General features: G+C 43.1%; 1 protein-coding gene across 1 annotated transcript in view; it reads left to right on the forward strand.

The window, feature by feature from the left end:
* The window catches only part of GFRA4 (GDNF family receptor alpha 4), a 99,058-nt gene that overhangs the window by 74,952 nt on the left and 1,575 nt on the right, over positions 1 to 22,531 (forward strand). Inside the window, exons 3-7 of the mRNA XM_070756524.1 lie at positions 6,525 to 6,605; positions 11,376 to 11,721; positions 13,642 to 13,754; positions 16,451 to 16,585; positions 17,599 to 17,756. Coding sequence (XP_070612625.1) covers positions 6,525 to 6,605; positions 11,376 to 11,721; positions 13,642 to 13,754; positions 16,451 to 16,585; positions 17,599 to 17,756 — 833 coding nt within the window. The remainder of the gene's footprint in view (positions 1 to 6,524; positions 6,606 to 11,375; positions 11,722 to 13,641; positions 13,755 to 16,450; positions 16,586 to 17,598; positions 17,757 to 22,531) is intronic.

The raw sequence follows: 22,531 nt of genomic DNA on the forward strand, positions 1-22,531 counted from the left end.
CCTCCAGAGGCCATCCACGGCTTGCAAGATGGCATTGACACAATCAATTATCTCCGGCCCGGCGGTGGGGAAGCCTTTGGAAATCGGTGGAGCGTATTATTTACTTAACTCAGAAGAAAGCAAAGGGGGGGGGTTGAGGGCACCTGGATCTACCTGGCCCTATCCCGAGCGAGCCCCCACGGTTTCTCTTGCAAAGCGAGAGATGCGTTAAGGGAGCTCTGCTCCATTTGGACCACTTTTGTTAGGAGGTTTCTTAAATGGATCCCTGCAGTTGTTAAGTTAAGTGGCGGGGTTGTTAAGTGCTCCTGATTTGGATTTGGACTGCCACTTGCAGAATTCCCCACTCGGCATGGCTGTAGCTTGGCTTGCTTTCCTGGTCCCTCTCTCCCTCCCTTCCTACCTACCTACCTATCCTATACTTCCAATCATCTATTTCCTTCCTTCCTTCCTTCCTTTCCATCCAACCATCCATTGGATTTCTACATTCCTTCCTTCCTTCCTTCCCCATCCAACCATCTATTAGATTCCTTCCTTCCTTCCTTCCTTCCTTCCTTCCTTCTCCATCTAACCATCTATTGGATTAAACATAAAAACATAGATTGACGGCAGATAAACACCTCATGGTCCATCTAGTCTGCCCTTATACTATTTTCTCATGTTGCTTCTGATCTTTCCCCCAACTAACCTCGAATTGTGCCCCCTTGTTCTTGCGTTCACTTTCCTATTAAAAACACTTCCCTCCTGAACCTTATTTAACCCTTTGACATATTTAAATGTTTCGATCAGGGCCCCACTTTCCCTTCTGTCCTCCAGACTCTACAGATTGAGTCCATGAAGTCTTTCCTGATACGTTTTATGCTTAAGACCTTCCACCATTCTTGTAGCCCGTCTTTGGACCCGTTCAATTTTGTCAATATCTTTTTGTAGGTGAGGTCTCCAGAACTGGACACAGTATTCCAAACGGGGTCTCACCAGCACTCTACACAGCGAGATCACAATCTCCCTCATGCTGCTTGTTATACCTCTAGCTATACAGCCAAGCATTCTACTTGCTTTCCTTACCACCTGACTCACTGTTCACCCATTTGGAGACTGTCGGGCTCCAAATGGGTGAAGGATTCCTTCCTTCCTTCCTTCCTTCCTTCCTTCCTTCCTTCCTTCCTTCCTTCCTTCCTTCCTTCTTTCCTCCCCTCCTCCCTCCTTCTCTCCTTTCCTTCCACTCTCTCCCCTTCTCTTCTCTTCCATTCCTCCCACATTCCCTCCTTCCTCCTCCCTCTCTTTGGGGTCACTCTCCACACTCCTTTTAACACCCTGCAAATGGTCACTAAGTGAACTATTGTAAGTCCAGGACCGCCTGCATGGGGTTGTTGTTGAAGAGGTGGGTCCGCAATACTCTACGTACAGTTGGCCTGATCCAAGGACGATGATCTGATCTGTTGGCGGAAACATGGTGTAAAAAAATCTTGGTGTTAAAAAATCTCCCCCGCGGGGCGTGAAAATGAGTTTCATCGGAAGTGACTCAACGCTCAGCCCTCCAGGGTCTGTGCTTTGCCCTTTCCTGCCAAACGGGTCTATTTTGGACGCCGAGAATATATTTTCAGAACTAGCAGAAAAATCTCAGACCGGTCTTGAGAAGGGACTTGGTGGGAAAATAAACAGCTTTTGGGGATCCAACATTGAGGTTTCAAGTGCTTTGGGAAAATATAGGACATTAAGGCCACACTTGGAATATTGTGTCCAGTTTTGGTCGCCGCAACGTAAAAAAGGATGTTGAGACTCTAGAATTTGGCAACTCCAAATCTCATGCAACAAATTGTGTCAATGCCATCTCTAGTATTGGATTTTATTGTATATTGTTCATGATTGTTGTTAGCCGCCCCGAGTTTTCGGAGAGGGGCGGCATATAAATCCAATAAAACTTGAAACTTGATACTTGAACTCCCAGTGACCAGTTAGGTCCCACGGAGTGGGCCTTCTCCGGGTCCCGTCAACTAAACAATGTCGGTTGGCGGGGCCCAGGGGAAGAGCCTTCTCTGTTGTGGCCCCGGCCCTCTGGAACCAACTCCCCCCAGGGATTAGAATAATCCCCACTCTCCTCGTCTTTCGTAAGCTCCTCAAAACCCACCTCTGCCGTCAGGCATGGGGGAACTAAGATAATCTTTCCCCCTAGGCTTCTACAATTTATGCATGGTATGTTTGTATGTATGATTGGTTTTATAACTAGGTAGGTAGGTAGGTAGGTAGGAAGGAAGGAAGGTAGGTAGGTAAGTAGAGATAGGTAGGAAGGAAGGAAGAAAGGAAGGAAGGTAGGAAAGTAGGTAGGTAGATAGATATAAGTAGGAAGGTAGATAGATATAAGTAGGAAGGTAGATAGATAGGTAGGGAGGTAGATAGGTAGATAGGTAGAGATAGGAAGGAAGGAACGTAGATAGGTAGGTAGGAAGGAAGGAAGGAAGGAAGGAAGGAAGGAAGGAAGGAAGGAAGGAATATACGGAATAAATAAATAAATAAATAAATAAATAAATAAATAAATAAATAAATAAATAAATAAATACATACATAAATACATAAATGCTCTGTCCTACACATTGGTAAAAAGAATCCGAATACTAAATACACACTTGGAGAAACGGAACTCGCAGAAGACCCTCACTCAGTCAAAGACCCTGGAGTACTCATTTCCAATGACCTAAGTGCCAGAGCCCACTGCAACAGCATTGCCAAAAAAGCACTAAGAGTCACAAACTTAATTCTACGCAGCTTCTTCTCTAGAAGCACCGATCTACTAACCAGAGCGTTCAAAATATTTGTCAGACCAATTCTTGAATACAGCTCACCTGTATGGAATCTACCCTGCATAACAGACATTAATACAATTGAAGGAGTCCAGAAATACTTCACAAGAAGAGTCCTCCACTCCTCCTCATGCAACAAATTACCTTACTCCTCCAGACTTGAAATACTGGAATTAGACAATTTACCACTACATCGTCTCCGACCTGATCTAACAGTAGCTCATAAAATCATACATCACAATGTACTCCCTGTTCACCTTTAACAACAACAACACAAGAGCACGCAATAGATACAAACTAAATCATATGCTGCAACGTCCTGCCTGTCAATGACTACTTCAGCTTCAACCGCAACAACACAAGAGCACGCAACAAATTCAAACTTAATATTAATCGCTCCAAGCTTGACTGTAAAAAATATGACTTTAGCAATCGAGTTGTCGAAGCGTGGAACACATTACCGGACTCCATAGTGTCAACCCCTAACCCCCAACATTTCTCCCTTAGACTATCCAGGTTCCTAAGAGGTCAGTAAGGGGCCGTACATAAGTGCACTAGCGTGCCTTTCATCCCCTGTCCAATTGTCTCTCCTTATCTCATAGATCATATATCTTTTCTTCCTTTCATAGATCTTCTCCTCTATTTTTATATCTTTTCTTTATATATACTACTTCATGTCTATTCTCTTCAATATGTATTGTGTATTGGACAAAATAAATAAATAAATAAAAATAAATAAATAAATGTAAATTAGGGAGAGAGGGAGGGAAGGAAGGAAGATAGAGATAGATAGGAACGAAGGAAGGAAGGTAGGTAAGTAGGGTAGGAAGGTAGGTAGGTAGGTAGGTAGGTAGGTAGATAGATAGATAGATAGATAGATAGATAGATAGATAGATAGATAGATAGATAGATAGATAGATAGATAGATAGATAGATATAGGAAGGAAGGTAGATAGATAGATATATAGATAGGTAGGTAGGTAGGAAGGAAGGTAGGTAGGTAGGTAGATAGAGATAGGTAGGAAGGAAGGAAGGAAGGAAGGTAGGAAAGTAGGCAGGTAGATAGATATAAGTAGGAAGGTAGATAGATAGGTAGGGAGGTAGATAGATAGGTAGATAGGTAGATAGGTAGGTAGATAGGTAGAGATAGGAAGGAAGGAACGTAGATAGATAGGTAGGTAGGTAGGTAGGTAGGTAGGTAGGAAGGATGGAAGGAAGGAAGGAAGGAAGGAAGGAAGGAAGGAAGGAAGGAAGGAAGGAAGGAAGGAAGGAAGGAAGGAAGGAATATACGGAATGATTGGATGGGGTACGGAGGGAAAGAAGGACGGGGGGAGGACATGCTGGCTGGGGAATTCTGGGAATGTATGGAAGTCCCCTCACCTTCTCAACTGCCCTGGTTGAGACACGAACTTCTATCCACACCAGAGTCACTTTGTGCACCACACACAGGTCTGCTGGGGGGGGAAAGAGCTTGTTATTTATTTCATAAACATCATCCAAGATCAAAAGGAGAGAGATTAAAGAGCATGCAAAATAAAAGAGATATGTCTTCCCTGCACCTCTATATCTATTTAGCATCTCTCAAAACCGCCCAAAAACTTTTTCCGAATTGCTGGAACCAAAGCGATGAGAAATTAGCAAGTGTGTCAAGTAGCCACACAGAGATGGAAAGTAGGACACCAGGTGATCTTTCTTCTTCTCTGTAGCGGGTTGGAAATAATAGGAAGGGCAGAGATTACATATCCAAGATCCAGAAGTGAACTTTATTTATTTTTATTTATTTATTTTGTCCAATACACAATGAGGGTTTTAGTGGGTATATATCTATATACATAATAAAATACATGATGAAGGTTATAGAGGAGATACTCATAGTAAAATATATCTAAGAAAGAATAGAAGAGAAGATATAGGAATAGAACATATCAATGAAAGAATAGAAGAAGAGATATAGGAATAGAAGAAAGGTATAGGAGATATAGGAGAGCAATAGGACAGGGGACGGAAGGCACTCTAGTGCACTTGTACTCGCCCCTTACTGACCCCTTAGGAATCTGGATAGGTCAACCGTAGATAATCTAAGGGTAAAGTGTTGGGGGTTTGGGGATGACACTATGGAGTCCGGTAATGAGTTCCACGTTTCGACAACTCGGTTACTGAAATCATATTTTTTACAGTCAAGTTTGGAGCGGTTAATATTAAGTTTAAATCTGTTGCGTGCTCTTGTGTTGTTGTGGTTGAAGCTGAAGTAGTCGCCGACAGGCAGGACGTTGCAGCATATGATCTTCTCTAGACTAGAGCACCAAAACAGAAAAAAGCTTGATAAAAAATATATATATTTCATCCTTTCTCTTTCTCTGTCTCTTGAGTATTCAGTAAACTTTCTTTTAAATGATAGGTAGTAATTTTTTTTTATTTTTTTTTGTAAACAGTAAAAAGAGGTTGATTTACAATGGCCCTGGCATTTTCCCCTGGGTTTCTCTTCTGTCTGTAGCACCGGTCTGAAGCAATATGCATTTATTTCAACAATTATAGATTTTTTTCCCCCCACTGCTCGGGAATGGAGATATATCATGTACGTGCATTTTATTGCCACAGAAAACAAGGGATGGTTAAATAGCTTATTGTACGAAATAGCTCCGACCCGGGTTTAGTGAAAGAGTGGAGGGGGGGAATAGAACGGGAGGGAGGGAGATAAAAGAGGAAAAGGGGAGGGAGAAGTGAAGAGGTTTGGAGAGGGGAGGAGGGGAAGGGGATAAAGGAGAGAGGGAGGGGGGAGGAGTGGAAGGAGAGAATGAGGGAGGAATGAAAGAGAGAAGAGGAGGGGAGAGATTGAAAGGGAAGGAGAGAGGGAGAGACGGAGGAAGGAAGGAAGGAAGGAAGGAAGGAAGGAAGGAAGGAAGGAAGGAGTTTTGGAGAGGGAAGGGGGAAGGGGAGGGAGAGGAGGGAGTGAGGGGGAAGAAGCGAATGATGGAGGAATGGAAGAACAGAGAAGGGAAGGGGAGAGAATGGAAGGAAGGGAAGGAGGGAGGGAGGGAGGAAGGAAGGAGTGAATGAGCTTTGGAGAGGGAAGGGGGAAGGGGAGGGAGAGAGGAGGGAGGGGGGAAGAAGAGAATGATGGAGGAATGGAAGAACAGAGAAGGGAAGGGGAGAGAATGGAAGGAAGGAAGGAAGGAAGGAAGGAAGAAAGGAAGGAATCCAATAGATAGTTGGATGGATAGGAAGGAACACAGGAAGACCTCCTTGCTGGGGAATTCTGGGAGTTGAAGTCCACCCATCTTAAAACTTCCTGGCTATAGGATTCCGGAAATTGAAATTTATCTTAAAGCATGCTGGCTGAGGGATTCTGGGAATTGAAGTCCACCCATCTTAAAGCATGCTGGCTGGGGAATTCTGGGAATTGAAGTCTTCCATCTTCCAACTGCCAGCTTTGAAACCCACAGGTCTGCATGGAGAACATCTTTTCAAGAAGCATTTTAAAATGTGCCCAAGGAAGATAAGGGCTTGAAGGGGCCTTTCTCATGTCCCTTTCACGGTTTCTGTAATCTGTAATCTGTGTTTAATTGGGCTTCACTTCTGGAGGAGGCCCCAGGCGGTTCTCCATCTCAACCTTGAAGCAAAGGGTCAGGCTTTATTAATTCATGTGGTAAATAATATGCAGAATAAAAGCCATGGCATTGTTCCCTTCCCTGAATTATACATATATATATTTGTATTTTTCTTCCCTAGGCATGAACGTCATGGAAACTTCTCCGTACGAACCCTTTGTAAGAGGGTTTGACTACGTCCGGCTGGCATCCATCACCGCAGGTATGTTGTGAAAATTATGAGTGCATCCAGTGTGCAATAGGGTTGATATTCCTGGAGGCGTCTGTAATGTGGCAAATGATTTAGCTTTACTAGATAAGTGGTCAAAGCAATGGAAACTGCAGTTTAATGTTTCCAAATGTAAAACAATGCACTTGGGCAAAAGGAATCCTCAATCTGAGTATTGTATTGGCAGTTCTGTGTTAGCAAAAACTTCAGAAGAGAAGGATTTAGGGGTGGTGATTTCTGACAATCTCAAAACGGGTGAACAATGCGATCAGGCGATAGGGAAAGCGAGTAGAATGCTTGGCTGCATACCTTGTTTCCCCGAAAATAAGACAGCATCTTATATTAATTTTTGCTTCCAAACACGTGCTACGTCTTATTTTCAGGGGACGTCTTATTTTCTTTTTCAATGAAGAAGAAGTCACATTTATTACTGAACAATAACAAAAAGAACATTTATTGTGTACTGTACAGCAGTTGTCATCACAAACCAGCATAACAAGACAAACTGTGAATCCTATCAAGAATTTCTTACTACTACCACCGCACCATTATTTCAACAATTATACTTTCTTCAAATATATGTTCTGTTCGGGAATGCTGTGAAATGAAATGTCTCCCACGTCTTACTTTCGGGGGATGCCTTATATTAAGCAATTCTACGAAACCCCTCCTATGTCTTACTTTCGGGGGTGACTTATTTTCGGGGAAACAGGGTAGCTAGAGGTATAACAAGTAGGAAGAGGACAATTGTGATCCCGCTGTATAGAGTGCTGGTGAGACCCCATTTGGAATACTGTGTCCAGTTCTGGAGACCTCACCTACAAAAAGATATTGACAAAATTGAACGGGTCCAAAGACGGGCTACAAAAATGGTGGAAGGTCTTCAGCCTAAAACGTATCAGGAAAGACTTCATGGACTCAATCTGTATAGTCTGGAGGACAGAAGGGAAAGGGGGGACATGATCGAAACATTTAAATATGTTAAAGCGTTAAATAAGGTCCAGGAGGGGAATGTTTTTAATAGGAAAGTGAACCCAAGGACAAGGGGACACAATTTGAGATTAATTGAGGGAAAGATCAGAAGCAACTTGAGAAAATATTATTTTACTGAAAGAGTCGTAGATGCCTGGAACAAACTTCCAGCAGACGTGGTGGGTAAATCCACAGTAACCGAATTTAAACATGCCTGGGACAAACATAGATCCACCCTAAGATAAAATACACAAAATAATATAAGGGCAGACGAGATGGACCAGGAGGTCTTTTTCTGCCGTCAATCTTCTATGTTTCTATGTTTCTATCATGATGCTGCTTCTCCAAGGAGCCTTTTCCCCAAAGGTCGCCTCGGCCTCCTCTTGGGCCTTGCCGACAGAGATGGACAGCTGCGGCCGCTTCCAAGAGAACGCGTCATATGTTCCGCGAGGGCCCTAATTAGGAATGCCATTACACTCCGTAATTGGCCGATAGATCCTGGTTTCTCGCTTCCCGCTTCTCGCGTGGGGTTCAAGGTGACAGAGGCCCAGGAAATGGATTCTCCTCATGCTCCATTAGACAATTCCATCAGGCGGAGGTCGCGGCTGAACTCCCCTGGAAAGACTCCTCATTTTGAGGTCCGTAGAGGTTATTGTTCAACCGCAGCCAAGTTCAGAGGTGAGGGAGGGGACTTCAACTCCCAGAATTCCTCAGCCAGCAAAGGAATTCTGGGAGTTGAAGCCTATTCGTCCAATCATCTTAAAGTTTGATGGCTGAGGGATTCTGGGGGTTGAAGTCCACTCATATTAAACTTTGCTTGCTGGAGGATTCTGGGAGTTGAAGTCCACTCATTCTAAAGCTTCCTGGCTGGGGGATTCTGGGAGTTAAAGTTCTTTCATCTTAAAGTTTGGTGGTTGAGGGATTTTGGGAGTTGACGCTTCCTGGCTGGGGGATTCTGGGAGTTGAAGTCCACCCATCTTAAACATTGATGGCTGGAGAATTCTGAGAGTTGAAGTCCACCCATCTTAAACATTGATGGCTGGAGAATTCTGGGAGTTGAAGTCCACCCATCTTAAACATTGATGGCTGGAGAATTCTGAGAGTTGAAGTCCACCCATCTTAAACATTGATGGCTGGAGAATTCTGGGAGTTGAAGTCCACCCATCTTAAACATTGATGGCTGGAGAATTCTGGGAGTTGAAGTCCACCCATCTTAAACATTGATGGCTGGAGAATTCTGGGAGTTGAAGTCCACCCATCTTAAACATTGATGGCTGGAGAATTCTGAGAGTTGAAGTCCACCCATCTTAAAACTTGATGGCTGGAGAATTCTGGGAGTTGAAGTCCACCCATCTTAAACCTTGATGGCTGGAGAATTCTGGGAGTTGAAGTCCACCCATCTTAAACCTTGATGGCTGGAGAATTCTGGGAGTTGAAGTCCACCCATCTTAAACCTTGATGGCTGGTTAATTCTGGGAGTTGAAGTCCACCCATCTTAAACCTCGATGGCTGGAGAATTCTGGGAGTTGAAGTCCACCCATCTTAAACATTGATGGCTGGAGAATTCTGGGAGTTGAAGTCCACCCATCTTAAACATTGATGGCTGGAGAATTCTGAGAGTTGAAGTCCACCCATCTTAAAACTTGATGGCTGGAGAATTCTGGGAGTTGAAGTCCACCCATCTTAAACATTGATGGCTGGAGAATTCTGGGAGTTGAAGTCCACCCATCTTAAACCTTGATGGCTGGAGAATTCTGGGAGTTGAAGTCCACCCATCTTAAACCTTGATGGCTGGTTAATTCTGGGAGTTGAAGTCCACCCATCTTAAACCTTGATGGTTGGAGAATTCTGGGAGTTGAAGTCCACCCATCTTAAACCTTGATGGCTGGAGAATTCTCGGAGTTGAAGTCCACCCATCTTAAACCTTGATGGCTGGAGAATTCAGGGAGTTGAAGTCCACCCATCTTAAACCTTAATGGCTGGAGAATTCAGGGAGTTGAAGTCCACCCATCTTAAACCTTGATGGCTGGAGAATTCTGGGAGTTGAAGTCCACCCATCTTAAACCTTGATGGCTGGAGAATTCTGGGAGTTGAAGTCCACCCATCTTAAACCTTGATGGCTGGAGAATTCTGGGAGTTGAAGTCCACCCATCTTAAACATTGATGGTGGGAGAATTCTGGGAGTTGAAGTCCACCCATCTTAAACCTTGATGGCTGGAGAATTCTGGGAGTTGAAGTCCACCCATCTTAAACCTTGATGGCTGGAGAATTCTGGGAGTTGATGTCCACCCATCTTAAACATTGATGGTGGGAGAATTCTGGGAGTTGAAGTCCACCCATCTTAAACCTTGATGGCTGGGGGATTCTCGGAGTTGAAGTCCATTCCCCTTGCTAGGGAATTCTGGGAGTTGAAGTCCACCCATCTTAAAACTTCCTGGCTGGGGGATTCTGGGACTTGAAAAACGGCCATGTCCCTTTTTTTTTCCTTGTAAATTCTAACAGTCAATCAATGAATGGTTATAAGTCGAGGCGGTCCATCTACGTATCGCTGAAAGGGCTCCATTTACTTCCAGAGAGACAGTTTGGGTCCTACAAAAAGGAAAAAGTTCAAACAGAGATTTCCACCCACTTGCCTAAAAGTTTTGAAACCCGTTGCTCTCCAGAGAGGCAGCGACAACAATGAAGAAGGGGGCCGGCAGCCGCACAAAGTTGCGTTTTGATATTTGTGACAGTCGCACATAGACCCCTATGGGAACTTAAGACTTGACTGGCTGTCACAGAACTGGAGATTCCAGTGACAGGAAGTCAAATGCTGGCTGAGTGTTGGAGAAAGGTCCCTAGGGAGAAGATGGAAGGGGTCCTAAGAAAGCTTAAACCAGAGGTCGTCAAACTTGGCCATTTGAAAACTTTTGGACTTCCATTCCCAGAATTCTCCAGCCGGCAGAATTCTGGGAGTTGAAGTCGACAAGTCTTAACGTTCCCAAGGTTGCAGATCTCTTATCCAGATCATGGTTGTGCCAAAGGGGCTTTTTGAAGAGGCAACTAGCAACTATTTATTATATTATTATATTATATTATATTATATTATATTATATTATATTATATTATATTATATTATATTATATTATATTATATTATATTATATTATATTATATTATATTATATTATATTATATTATATTATAATTATATTATATTATAATTATACTATACTATACTATACTAATTATATTATATTGTTATATTATAATGTTATGTTATGCTATGCTATGCTATGCTATGCTATGCTATGTTATGTTATGATGTTATGTTATGTTATGATGTTATGTTGTTATGTTATGTTATGTCCGGCAGTGGTGAAATCCATTTTTAAAAACTTCCGGTTCTGTGGCCATGGGTTGGCGAGCATGGGTTTATGGGCGTGGCAGGGAAGTATATTGGAAAAAGTTATGTGTGGTTATGATTGTGTAGTATCAATTGTTTTTTAAGGTAATGGGTTTTAGTTGCAGTTTTTAATTATTAGATTTGTATTTGTATTGTTTCATTGTTGTTGTGAGCCGCCCAGAGTCTTCGAAGAGGGGCAGCATGCAAGTCTAATAAAATATTATTATTATTATTATTATTATTATTATTATTATTATTATTATTATTAAATCCCCACTCACATCCCACTCTGGTGCCACCCAAAGGTGGTATTTGCCTGTTTTCCAAATTACTCAAAATTTCCGCTACTACCAGTTCGCCAGAACCTGTCGGAACCTGCTGCCTTTCACCCTTGCTTTCCGCTCCGCAGGTTCCGAGAACGAGGTCACGCAGGTGAACCGCTGCCTGGATGCGGCCAAGGCCTGTAACGTGGACGAGCTGTGCCAGCGACTCCGGACCGAGTATGTCTCTTCCTGTATCCGACGGGGGCCCCGTGCGGACCCCTGCAACCGTTCCAAGTGCCACAAGGCACTGCGGAAGTTCTTCGACCGGGTGCCACCTGAGTACACGCACGAACTGGTCTTCTGCCCCTGTGTCGACACGGCCTGCGCCGAGAGACGCCGCCAGACGATCGTGCCCACCTGCTCCTACGAAGCCAAGGAGAAGCCTAATTGTTTGACGCCGCTGGACGCCTGCCGGGGAAACTACGTTTGCAGGTACCAAGGTCGCGTTCACACAAAACGCTGAGCCCGGTTCCTGAAATAGCGCTTTACCAGTTAATGGAAGCGTCGGTTTTTAACTCGACAAACTGGGTTCACACCGCATGTCACTGCCTCCACCCCTAGTGAAGGGCTACAAAAATTTGTGGCTTAAAAATTTGTGGGCATGACTTATTTTGTGGGTGTGGCTTGCTGGCCATGTGACCAGGTGGGAGTGGCTTAACGATCATGTGACCGGAGGTGGCTTAAAGGAAAAATGGACTTCCGGTTTGCCCTTTGTGCTGTTTTTCGCACTCCAGTGCCTTCAGGGAAGCTTCCTGAAGCCCCGGAGTGCCTAAAACAGCACAATGGGCAAACTGAAAGTCCGTTTTCCAAACTTCCAGTTTGCCCATGGGCTGTTTTTGGCACCCCGGGGCTTCCGGAAGCTTCCCTGAAGGCTATGGAGGGCACAACTGACTCAGCTTTCACCTTAAACCTGTGTTTTTCAGCCTTGGAGGTGTTAAGACATATGGACTTCAACTCCCAGAATTCCCCAGCCTGCCTTGCCGACAGGAGCATTCTGGGAGTTGAAGTCCACACGACTTCACCTTGGAGTGAAGCACCTTGTGTCCCCCTTTCCATCTACTCTATCTTCTTCTGCCGGCCGTGGTTTCCAGTAGCTCTGGTCTAGAAAGTTTTTGTCTCCCTTTGATAAATGTAAATAGAAATATAAATAATGTAACGTTCTGTTGTTCGCATCTCTCTCTCTCTCTGCCTCTGGGCTTTAGCAATGCCTTTCATCCCTTTTTTCGCTTGTTAACTGTTTTGATCTTGGCTGATGTTTAATAAATAAATGAAGACTGGGGGGGTGTTCATCCTTGCTGGGTTGAGTGGCAGGTGTGCGTGCTCTGATAGGGAAAGAGAAGAGAGATTGGAAAATGTCCTGGTTGCAAACTAAGGTGGAAATCACCCACTGCAGTTCTATATCTGTCTGTCTCTGTCCATCACCTTCCTTCCTTCCTTCCTTTCTTTCTTTCTTTCTTTCTCTCTTTTTATCTGTCTGTCTATTTATATAGTTGTACATCTGTCTGTTTATCATCTATCTATCCATCTATCTATACATCCATCCATCCATCCATCTTCTATCATCTATGATCTATTTATCTATCTATCTATCCATCCATCATTCCATATCCATCCATCCATCTATCTATCTATCTATCTATCTATCTATCTATCTATCTATCTCCTGTATCTATCTATCTATCTGTCTGTCTGTCTGTCTGTCTGCCTGTCTGTCTGTCTGTCTGTCTATCTATCTGTCAATCTGTCTGTCTATCTATCTATCTATCTATCTATCTATCTATCTCCTGTATCTATCTATCTATCTATCTATCTATCTATCTATCTATCTATCTCCTGTATCTATCTATCTATCTATCTATCTATCTATCTATCTATCTATCTATCTATCTATCTATGTCCTGCAGCTAGCTATCTATCTATCTATCTATCTATCTATCTATCTATCTATCTATCTATCTATCTATCTATCTATCTATCTATCTATCTATCTATCTCCTGTACCTATCTATCTATCTATCTATCTATCTATCTATCTATCTATCTATCTATCTCCTCATCTATTTATCATCTATCTATCGTAACTATCTAAATATCTATCTTCTATTAGCTACCTACCTACCTACCTACCTATCTATCTATCTCTTCCATCCATCTATCTTCCCTCCCTCCATTCTTCCATTCATTCTTCTACCCATTTCTCCATCCATCCACTCATCCATCAATTTTGTCCTCTGTCGGACTCCTACCTTTTCCATCCCTCCTTTTCGTATCCTGTCAACTAGGAACAATAGGTCCCCCACCCTCGTCCTTAACAGCACCCCATTTGCACCCCTTCCTCTCTCTCTCTCCTAGATCCCGTTATGCTGAGTTCCAGGTCAACTGCCAGCCTTCTGGGCTCCTCTCGGGAACCGGATGCCAGAAAGAGAACTACGCCGCCTGTTTATTGGCCTACACCGGCATCATAGGTAGGGAATCTGAGATTTATTTATTTTTTTAATGCTATCGAGAATGACAGGATGAGGGGAAATTTGAAAGCTTTTATTCTGGCGACTTGGAACATATTTTTACAATCCGACCAATCGGGCGTTAACAGTGGGAGTGTCCCTTTGACCTTCCAGCCAATCAGCTTAAAGCTCTGTTGGGAGAATTGACACTTAACTTATGGTTGGGGGTCACCACAACATGAAGAACTGTATTAAGGGGTCACGGCATTAGAAAGATTTTAAGGTCTGGTGGGAGCCTGGGCAAATAAAATTCTTTATTGGCCAAGTGTGATTGGACACACAAGGGATTTGTCTGTGGTGCATATGCTCTCAGTGTACATAAAAGAAGAAATAAAATATATTCATCAAGAATCATAAGATAGGATAGAGATCAAGGTTATCATGACAAAAAGAAAATGGGAAAGAAATTGAGGTAACCCAGAATGTCAGAATTAGACCAAGGAGGTAGCATTAGATTAATAACAAATACCAAAAATAAAGAGTTAAAAATATAGATACAGATGTTAAGCAATAATAAGTTTAAAAGTGACGTTGACAATCCAAAGGATGGGAAAATATTGTTAAATGTAATATGTACAGTATATGAGTTAAAACCACTCAGTGAAGGAGAAAGAAGAAGTAGAAAGGAAGGAGGGAAGGGAAGGAAGAGAGGAAGGGAGGATGGAGAAAAAAGGTAGGGAGAGGAGGAGGTAAAGAGAGGGGAATGTGTTGCTGGCAACTTTTGGCAAAATGTTAGGTGATGAATGATGATGAAACAGATAGATAGACAGAAAGATAGATTGGGATGGGATAGAATAGAATAGAATAGAATAGAATAGAATTCTTTATTGGCCAAGTGTGATTGGACACACAAGGAATTTGTCTTTGGTGCAAATGCTCTCAGTGTACCTAAAAGAAAATATACATTTGTCAAGAATCATTAGGTACAACACTTAATGATTGTCATAGGGTACAAATAAGCAATCAGGGGGAAAAATCAATATTATTATAAATCGTAAAGATACAAGCAATGATACAGTCATAAATAGACAGAGAGAGAGAGAGAGGCAGAGAGATAGATTCATGATAAATAGAAGATGGATGGATGGATGGATAGAGATGGTGGGAAATAACAGTGATAAATAAGTTAATATTAAGTTTAATCATATTCAGAAATTTTGAAACATAATCCTTGCTCAGAAACGTTGGCTACACCAGGCATAGGTAATTACTAAGAGAATTACTTTGATAATTGGGAAAGTGTTATTATTTCAAATATTAAGGTTTGGATTCAGGCCATGTGTAATGTAACCATTTTTTATTTTAAAAAAATTAAATATGAATAATACATTGCATTCTTTGGATACAGTGGTATTTATACAACGGGGACTGGAGATTGTTAACACTCTGATGACTTTAACCTTTAATACGAGTGAAAATAGATTTGTATCAATGTTAACTAAGATTTCTAAAATATTAATGTTGATAAGCCTAAGGTTGCTTAGATTTTTATACCTGAAGCCAAGTGTGTCATCGATAAACAGCTGCCAAATAATGTTAAATTATTTATTATATGCAAAAGATTTCTATCTGAAGCTTAATACTTAAAACTGAGGTCTCCATGGTATTTGTTACTTGTTTTCGCATATTAAAAGGGGAAAAAAATGAAACTTCTCCTTCATGTACGCACTGGCAATTTGCAGTATTTATAAAAATATAAACCCCCATTTAAAAAAATAATGTCTCCGTTTTCAAAAATAAGTTTATTTTCTGCTCTCGCAAAAAAGCTTCAATTTGTTTTCCTTTCCGTGGAATTTCTAACGCTGTCTTCTCGTTTTTTATTTGAAGTCTTCTTACTAACAGTAAACTGTTAAATAATTGAAAGCAAAGTAATAGGCAATGTTTATACAATTTTTATTTTGTTTGGCATTTTGTTTTTTCATTGTTAATTCTGACATTTCTAGCCTATTCGGTACTTTTGGAGGAAAAAAAGTCTATTTTTTTTTCAGGTTTGTAATAAAACAAAAGCCATACAGGTAGACCTCAACTTACGACGGTGCAAAATGTATGTTGCTAGCCAGTTGGGAATTCTGGGAGTTGAAGTCCACAAGTCTTAAAATCGCCAACTTTGGAGTTGCCAGCTGGGGAATTCTGGGTGTTAAAGTCCAAAAGTCTTAAAATTATCAGCTTCGGAGTTGCCAGCTGGGAATTCTGGGAGTTGAAGTCCACAAAACTTAAAATCGCCAACTTTTGAGTTGCCAGCTAGGGAATTCTGGGAATTGAAGTCCACAAGTCTTTAAATCGCCAACTTTGGAGTTGCCAACTGGGAATTCTGGGAGTTGAAGTCCACAAGACTTAAAATCGCCAACTTTGGAGTTGCCAACTGGGAATTCTGGGAGTTGCCAGCTGGGAATTCTGGGAGTTGAAGTCCACAAGTCTTAAAACCGCCAACTTTGGAGTTTCCAACTGGGGAATTCTGGGAGTTGAAGTCCAAAAGTCTTAAAATTATCAGCTTTGGAGTTGCCAGCTGGGAATTCTGGGAGTTGAAGTACACAGGTATTCAAAAGTGGCCAACTTTTCAGATCTCCGCTCTAGATTGTCCGTAGCAACTTTGGAAGTTTGAAAAGTGTTATTAAAGTCTCCCTGGCTTTCTGGGTTCTTCTTCCCCCTCTTGGCAGGCAGCACCATCACGCCCAACTACATCGATAACTCAACCGCCAACATCGCGCCCTGGTGCACCTGCAACGCCAGCGGGAACCGGCAGGAAGAATGCGAACGCTTCCTGCACCTTTTCACCGAGAATCTCTGCCTCCGTAAGTAGGGCCTGGTCCGGGGCGGATTGCTCCTACCGCAGCTGCTGTTGAGCTGTGCACGCAGCTTCAGTCAATTAGATTGACTGCTGTGTCTGTAGGGTTCTTTTTAGGATATTGTTTTATTGTTTCATTGTTTATTATATTTCTGATTTTACTGTGTACAGTGGTATCTCTACCTAAGAACGCATCTACTTATAAACATTTCTAGATAAGATTTTTTTTGCATCTTCTCAAGAACCATTTTCCACTTACAAATCTGAGCTTCCGAAACAGTAACCGGAAAAGGCAGAGAGAAGACTCTTTGGGGCCTCCCTAGGAATCTCCTGGGAGGAAACAGGGCCAGAAAAGGTGGGGAGAAGCCTCCGTGGGGCCTCTCTAGGAATCTCCTGGGAGGAAACAGGGCCAGAAAAGGTGGGGAGAAGCCTCCGTGGCGCCTCTCTAGGAATCTCCTGGGAGGAAACAGGGCCAGAAAAGGTGGGGAGAAGCCTCCGTGGGGCCTCTCTAGGAATCTCCTGGGAGGAAACAGGGCCAGAAAAGGTGGGGAGAAGCCTCTGTGGGGCCTCTCTAGGAATCTCCTGGGAGGAAACAGGGCAGGAAAAGGTGGGGGGGAAGCCTTCGTCGGCCCTCTCTAGGAATCTCCTGGGAGGAAACAGGGCCAGAAAAGATAGTGAGAAGGCTCCATGGGGCCTCTCTAGGAATCTCCTGGGAGGAAACAGAGCTGGAAAACGTGGGGAGAAGCCTCTGTGGGGCCTCTCTAGGAATCTCCTGGGAGGAAACAGGGCGCCCACCCTCCCTGTGGTTTCCCCAATCGCACGCATTATTTGCCTTTACATTGATTCCTATGGGAACAATTGCTTCTTCTTAAAAACCTTTCTACTTAAGAACCTGGTCACGAAACAAATTAAGTTCGTAAGTAGAGGCACCACTGCATTTTGATTGTATTTTAGTGTTGTTGTATTTATCCCCCTTGTCCCACTCTCTCTCACACACACACACACCTTCCTCTTTCTCAGAAAATGCCATCCAGGCCTTCGGCAACGGGACGTACCTGAGTGCCGCCACCAGCCCATCCACTTCGCCCACCACCCAGATGAGGAAGCAGGAGAGAAACACCGACAAAGTGGCCGCCACCCGCCAGGAGAACATCCTGGAGCAGCTGGAACCAACCAAGGTAAGCTACGGACTCGGGGTGGGAGTCAGGGGTGCTCTGGGACTGGACTGACCTGCTGGATGCCTGCACCCGAGGCTCTGCTTGCTTCTCAAGCCTGGGTCTGTTGTTTGTGCTTAGTGGGTTGTAGGAATGGTTGTCTTACAAGCACTCCTTAAGTCACTGTTAGAAGTTACTGCAACACTGAGAAAAGTGACTTTATCCATCTATATGCTGTTTATTCTGTTTATCTACTAATATTTTAGCTCTTCTCTCTATCATCTACTTATTTGTCTGTCTGTCTGTCTGCCTGCCTGCCTGCCTGCCTGCCTGCCTGCCTGCCTGCCTGCCTGCCTGCCTGCCTATCTATCTATCTATCTATCTATCTATCTATCATCTATCTATCTTCCTTCCTTCCTCCTTCCCTATCTATCTATCTATCGTCAATCTACCATCTATCTATCTATCTATCTATCTATCTATCTATCTATCTATCTATCTATCTATCTATCTATCTATCATCTGTCTGTCTCTATCTGTATCTATATTTATTTACCATCTGTCTATCTATCCTACCTATCCTATCTATCTGTATCTATCTATCTATCTATCTATCTATCTACCTATCTCTATCTATCTATCTATCATCTATCTTCCTTCCTTCCTCCTTCCCTATCTATCTATCTATCGCCAATCTACCATCTATCTATCTATCTATCTATCTATCTATCTATCTATCTATCTATCTATCATCTGTCTGTCTCTATCTGTATCTATATTTATTTACCATCTGTCTATCTATCCTACCTATCCTATCTATCTGTATCTATCTATCTATCTATCTATCTATCTACCTATCTCTATCTATCTATCTATCATCTATCTTCCTTCCTTCCTCCTTCCCTATCTATCTATCTATCGCCAATCTACCATCTATCTATCTATCTATCTATCTATCTATCTATCTATCTATCTATCTATCTATCTATCTATCTATCTATCATCTGTCTGTCTCTGTCTATCTGTATCTATATTTATTTACCATCTGTCTATCTATCCTACCTATCCTATCTATCTGTATCTATCTAATCTATCTATCTATCTATCTATCTATCTATCTATCTATCTATCATCAATCTACCATCTATCTATCTATCTATCATCTGTCTCTTTCTATCTATATCTATATTTATTGTCTGTCTGCCTGCCTGCCTATATCTATATATCTATCTATGTCTATCTAATAAATCATATTTAATACATCTATCTAATCGAATCTATCATCTACCTACCTACCTATCATCAAGTTCCATTTACATTCCCAGCTTCAATGCCGCCTTCATTCGTTCAGCTGAAGGGTTTCTGCAGCCCTGACCGTTCTTCTGCCCTTGGGAGAAGCAGGGTGTGTGTGTGTGTGTGTGTGTGCGTGTGTGTGTGTGTGTGTGTGTGTCTGTCCGGCCATTGTCTCCTGCTTCCCCCACCCCCAACAGGCTGCTCCCCAGCCAGTGGACTGCTGGTTGGTGAACCTGATTCCATCCCTTGTAATCAGCCTCCATTTCCCCCTAGTTGCTTTCTAATCCCTCTTAAGAGCTGCGTGTGGAAAGTCACGTAAACGTCAGGGGGTCTTTTCTGTGGGCAGCATCCCCACAAATCAAATGGGAAACATCAGAGCGCTGGAGCACGGGGCCATTCAAGAACAGGCATCTTCCAGCTCCCCTGTAATAAGAGCAGGCTCACGGAGGGGGGGAGAGAGAAATGGATTGTTATACAGTCAATAGCATCAGAACTGAAGGCTGCAGCCTATAATTTGGGTGTGGGAGAATTAGCAAACAAGCAAAGACAGGCAGCGCCAGTGGCCTTGCTTTTAGTTTTGAAAGAGAGGGAGAAAAAGGAAGAAAGGGAGGGAAGGAGGATGGGAGGAATAGAGGAAGGAAGGAAGGAAGGAAAAGGGAGGGATGGGAAGGGAAGGAATGAACAAACGAAGGAACAAACAAATGAAGGGAAAAGGAGGGAGGGGAAGGGAAGGAAAGAAAAGGAAGGAAGGAAGGAGGGAAGGAAGGAAAAGGGAGGGAAGAGAAGGAAGGAACAAACGAAGGAACGAAGGAAAAGGGAGGGAGGGGGAAGGGAAGGGAGGAAGGATGGAAGGACAGAAGGAAGGAAGGAAAAGGAAGGAAGGAAGGATGGAAGGAAGGAAGGGAAATTAGGGGACAGAGGGAGGAAGATAAGAAAGGACGGAAGAAAGGAAGTGAGGGTGGGAGGAAAATGATGGGAGGGATGAAAATGAGGGAAGGAAGGGAGAGAGGGAGGGAAGAAGGGAGGGGGAGAGAGGAAGAGGGAAGGGATGGAGGGAAGGGGAAAATGAGGGGTGGGAGGAAGGAAGGAAGGTTAGGGGACAGAGGGAGGAAGATAAGAAAGGATGGAAGAAAGGGAGGGAGGAAAATGAGGAAAGAGAGGGAGGGAAGAAGGAAGGAGGGAAGGAAGGAAGGAAGAAGGGAGGGAGGGACAGAAGCAGGGGTGGAAATGAGGGGAGGAAGAATGGGTGAGAAAAAGACAGAAAAAGAGTGTCAGAAAAACAGACATAAAGAAAATAAGAGAGAGAGAGAAAGTCTAGAAACCTGGGTTTAGTAAAACCGCTCTTTTCAGTCAAAACCCTCTGGCAGGGCTCTTGTATATCTGACTGCAACCAATTGCAGTGGCCTCTGGGTGGCAGCAAAGAGAACCCCCCTCTTTCACCCTCTGCTACCCTCTGAGGACGGACCATAGTATTGCAGCTCAGGTAGGGTAATGCTGACTCTCTCTGGGCTGAGCCCAGGGTCCCACTTGCCCGTTCCGACCATATTTGCTGCCCAGAGGATCTGATCTTTCATGATGCGATGCAACTCGAGTTTTGAAAATCTGGCTATTCCTCCATTGATTCCTATGGGGAAAATTGCTTTTCTACTTAAGAACCTGGTTGCAGAACGAATGAAGTTCGTAAGTAGAGGGACCCCTGTATTTTTTTATATCTCACATTCCTTAAAACGCCCATCTAGCTCAGAGAGGGCTGTCTGGGTGGTATCTAACTGAAGGTTAAATGCTGGGATTAAAACCAAATCAGCTCTTTTCCAGGGTATCCTATCTCTGGAAAAAAAATCAAATAAAAACACAACCGAGAGAAAGACTTAATCCTCACCATTTCTTCAAACACCTGCGAACACCGCCAAGCTTGGCGTGATAAGGACGCCTGCCTGTAAATGTTACTCCTCTTAAGGCTTCTCGCCCTCCAGGCAAAGTTTACTAGCCGTATTAAACTCCTTGTGGCGTCCAGAGGCAATCTGGATCTGTTTTAAAGGACTGATAAAAGCTTTCCTGGTTTATTTTTAATGTATGTATGTATGTATGTGTGTATGTATGTATGTATGTATGTATGTATGTATGTATGTATGTATTTGTCAAACATGTATAGGATAGTAGTAGTGTATATAAACATAACATAAGTAAAAAGTAACAATAAGTAGGACAGTAGGACAGGGATGGTGTTCTGTCGGGCTCTCTGGTAGAATCCTCCCAAAAATTCACAGGTACAAATTTCAGACACACACACGTTTGAAAATTCAAAACAATGTTCTTTATAATGACAATTCACTTAAACCAAGCCCTCTTTTGGTATAGCAAAGAGCACTCATCTCCAAACAAACTGGTAATTTGTACAAGTCCCTTATCAGTTGTGAGATACTTAGCTTGCAGCTGTGAGGCAATTCACAGTCCTTCTTCTTTCACAAAGTGAAACACACTTTGCTCTGGTTTAGTTTCAAAGTGGGGAAAAATCAGCACACAAGGGTCGAAGTCAGCAAGGCAGGCACGAAACACGATCAGATAATCCTCCACAATGGCCAAACCCACAGGCTGCTATTTATAGCAGCCTCACTAATGACCACAGCCCCACCCAACCACAGGTGGCCTCATTTTCTTTGATAATAATCTCTCAGTTGTTGCTGCCTATGCATCGCTCTCCTTATGCGTGGCTGTATCATGAACTCTTGTTCTGAATCCAAGGAGGAGCTAGAGAATTGAACTCCTTCTGAGCTGTCTGCCCCACTCTCCTCCTCCCTGTCACTCATGTCTTCTTGGTCAGAGGAGCCTTCATCAGCAGATTCCACCGGGGGCAAAACAGGCCTGCAGCATGTGGATGTCTCCCCCACATCCACAGTCCTTGGGGCAGGAGCAGGGCCAGAGCTAACCACAACAGATGGTAGGCACAATGGTGTGCTTATGCACGCCCCTTACAGACCTCTTAGAAACGGAGAGAGGTCGACTGGAGATAATCTAAGGTTGAGTGTTTTGGGGTTGGTGGAAGAAACCACAAAGTCAGCAAGTGCATTCCAGACATGGATCACTCAGTTGCTGAAGTCGTATTTTCTGCAGTCGAGTTTGGAGCAAGTTTGAATCTATTACATGCTCGTGTAGTGCTGCGGTCGAAGGTGAAGTAGTCATTAACAGGGAGGACATTTTGGTATATGATTTTATGAACTACAGGTAGATCAGATCGGAGGTGACAGAGTTGTAAATTGTCTAATCGCAGCATTTCAAGTATGTGCAATAAGGTAGTTTGTTGCAGACTCTAATTAGCAGCTGGCACCATAACAGATTTATTTCTTGCCTTGTTGCTGGATTTCTAAATCCAAGCCCCCCTGCTCCTAAAAGTATTAGAATTGCATGCTTAAATCTTGTAAAGTCAGTGTGTGGAGGGGGCTATTTCTTGGGGGGCTCATCACTGGGACAGAACAAATAAGTGTGGCAGGCAAGTATTCATCTCCCTA

The sequence above is a fragment of the Erythrolamprus reginae genome, chromosome 7, assembly GCF_031021105.1.
Source record: "Erythrolamprus reginae isolate rEryReg1 chromosome 7, rEryReg1.hap1, whole genome shotgun sequence".
Classification (NCBI taxonomy): Eukaryota; Metazoa; Chordata; class Lepidosauria; order Squamata; family Dipsadidae; genus Erythrolamprus; species Erythrolamprus reginae.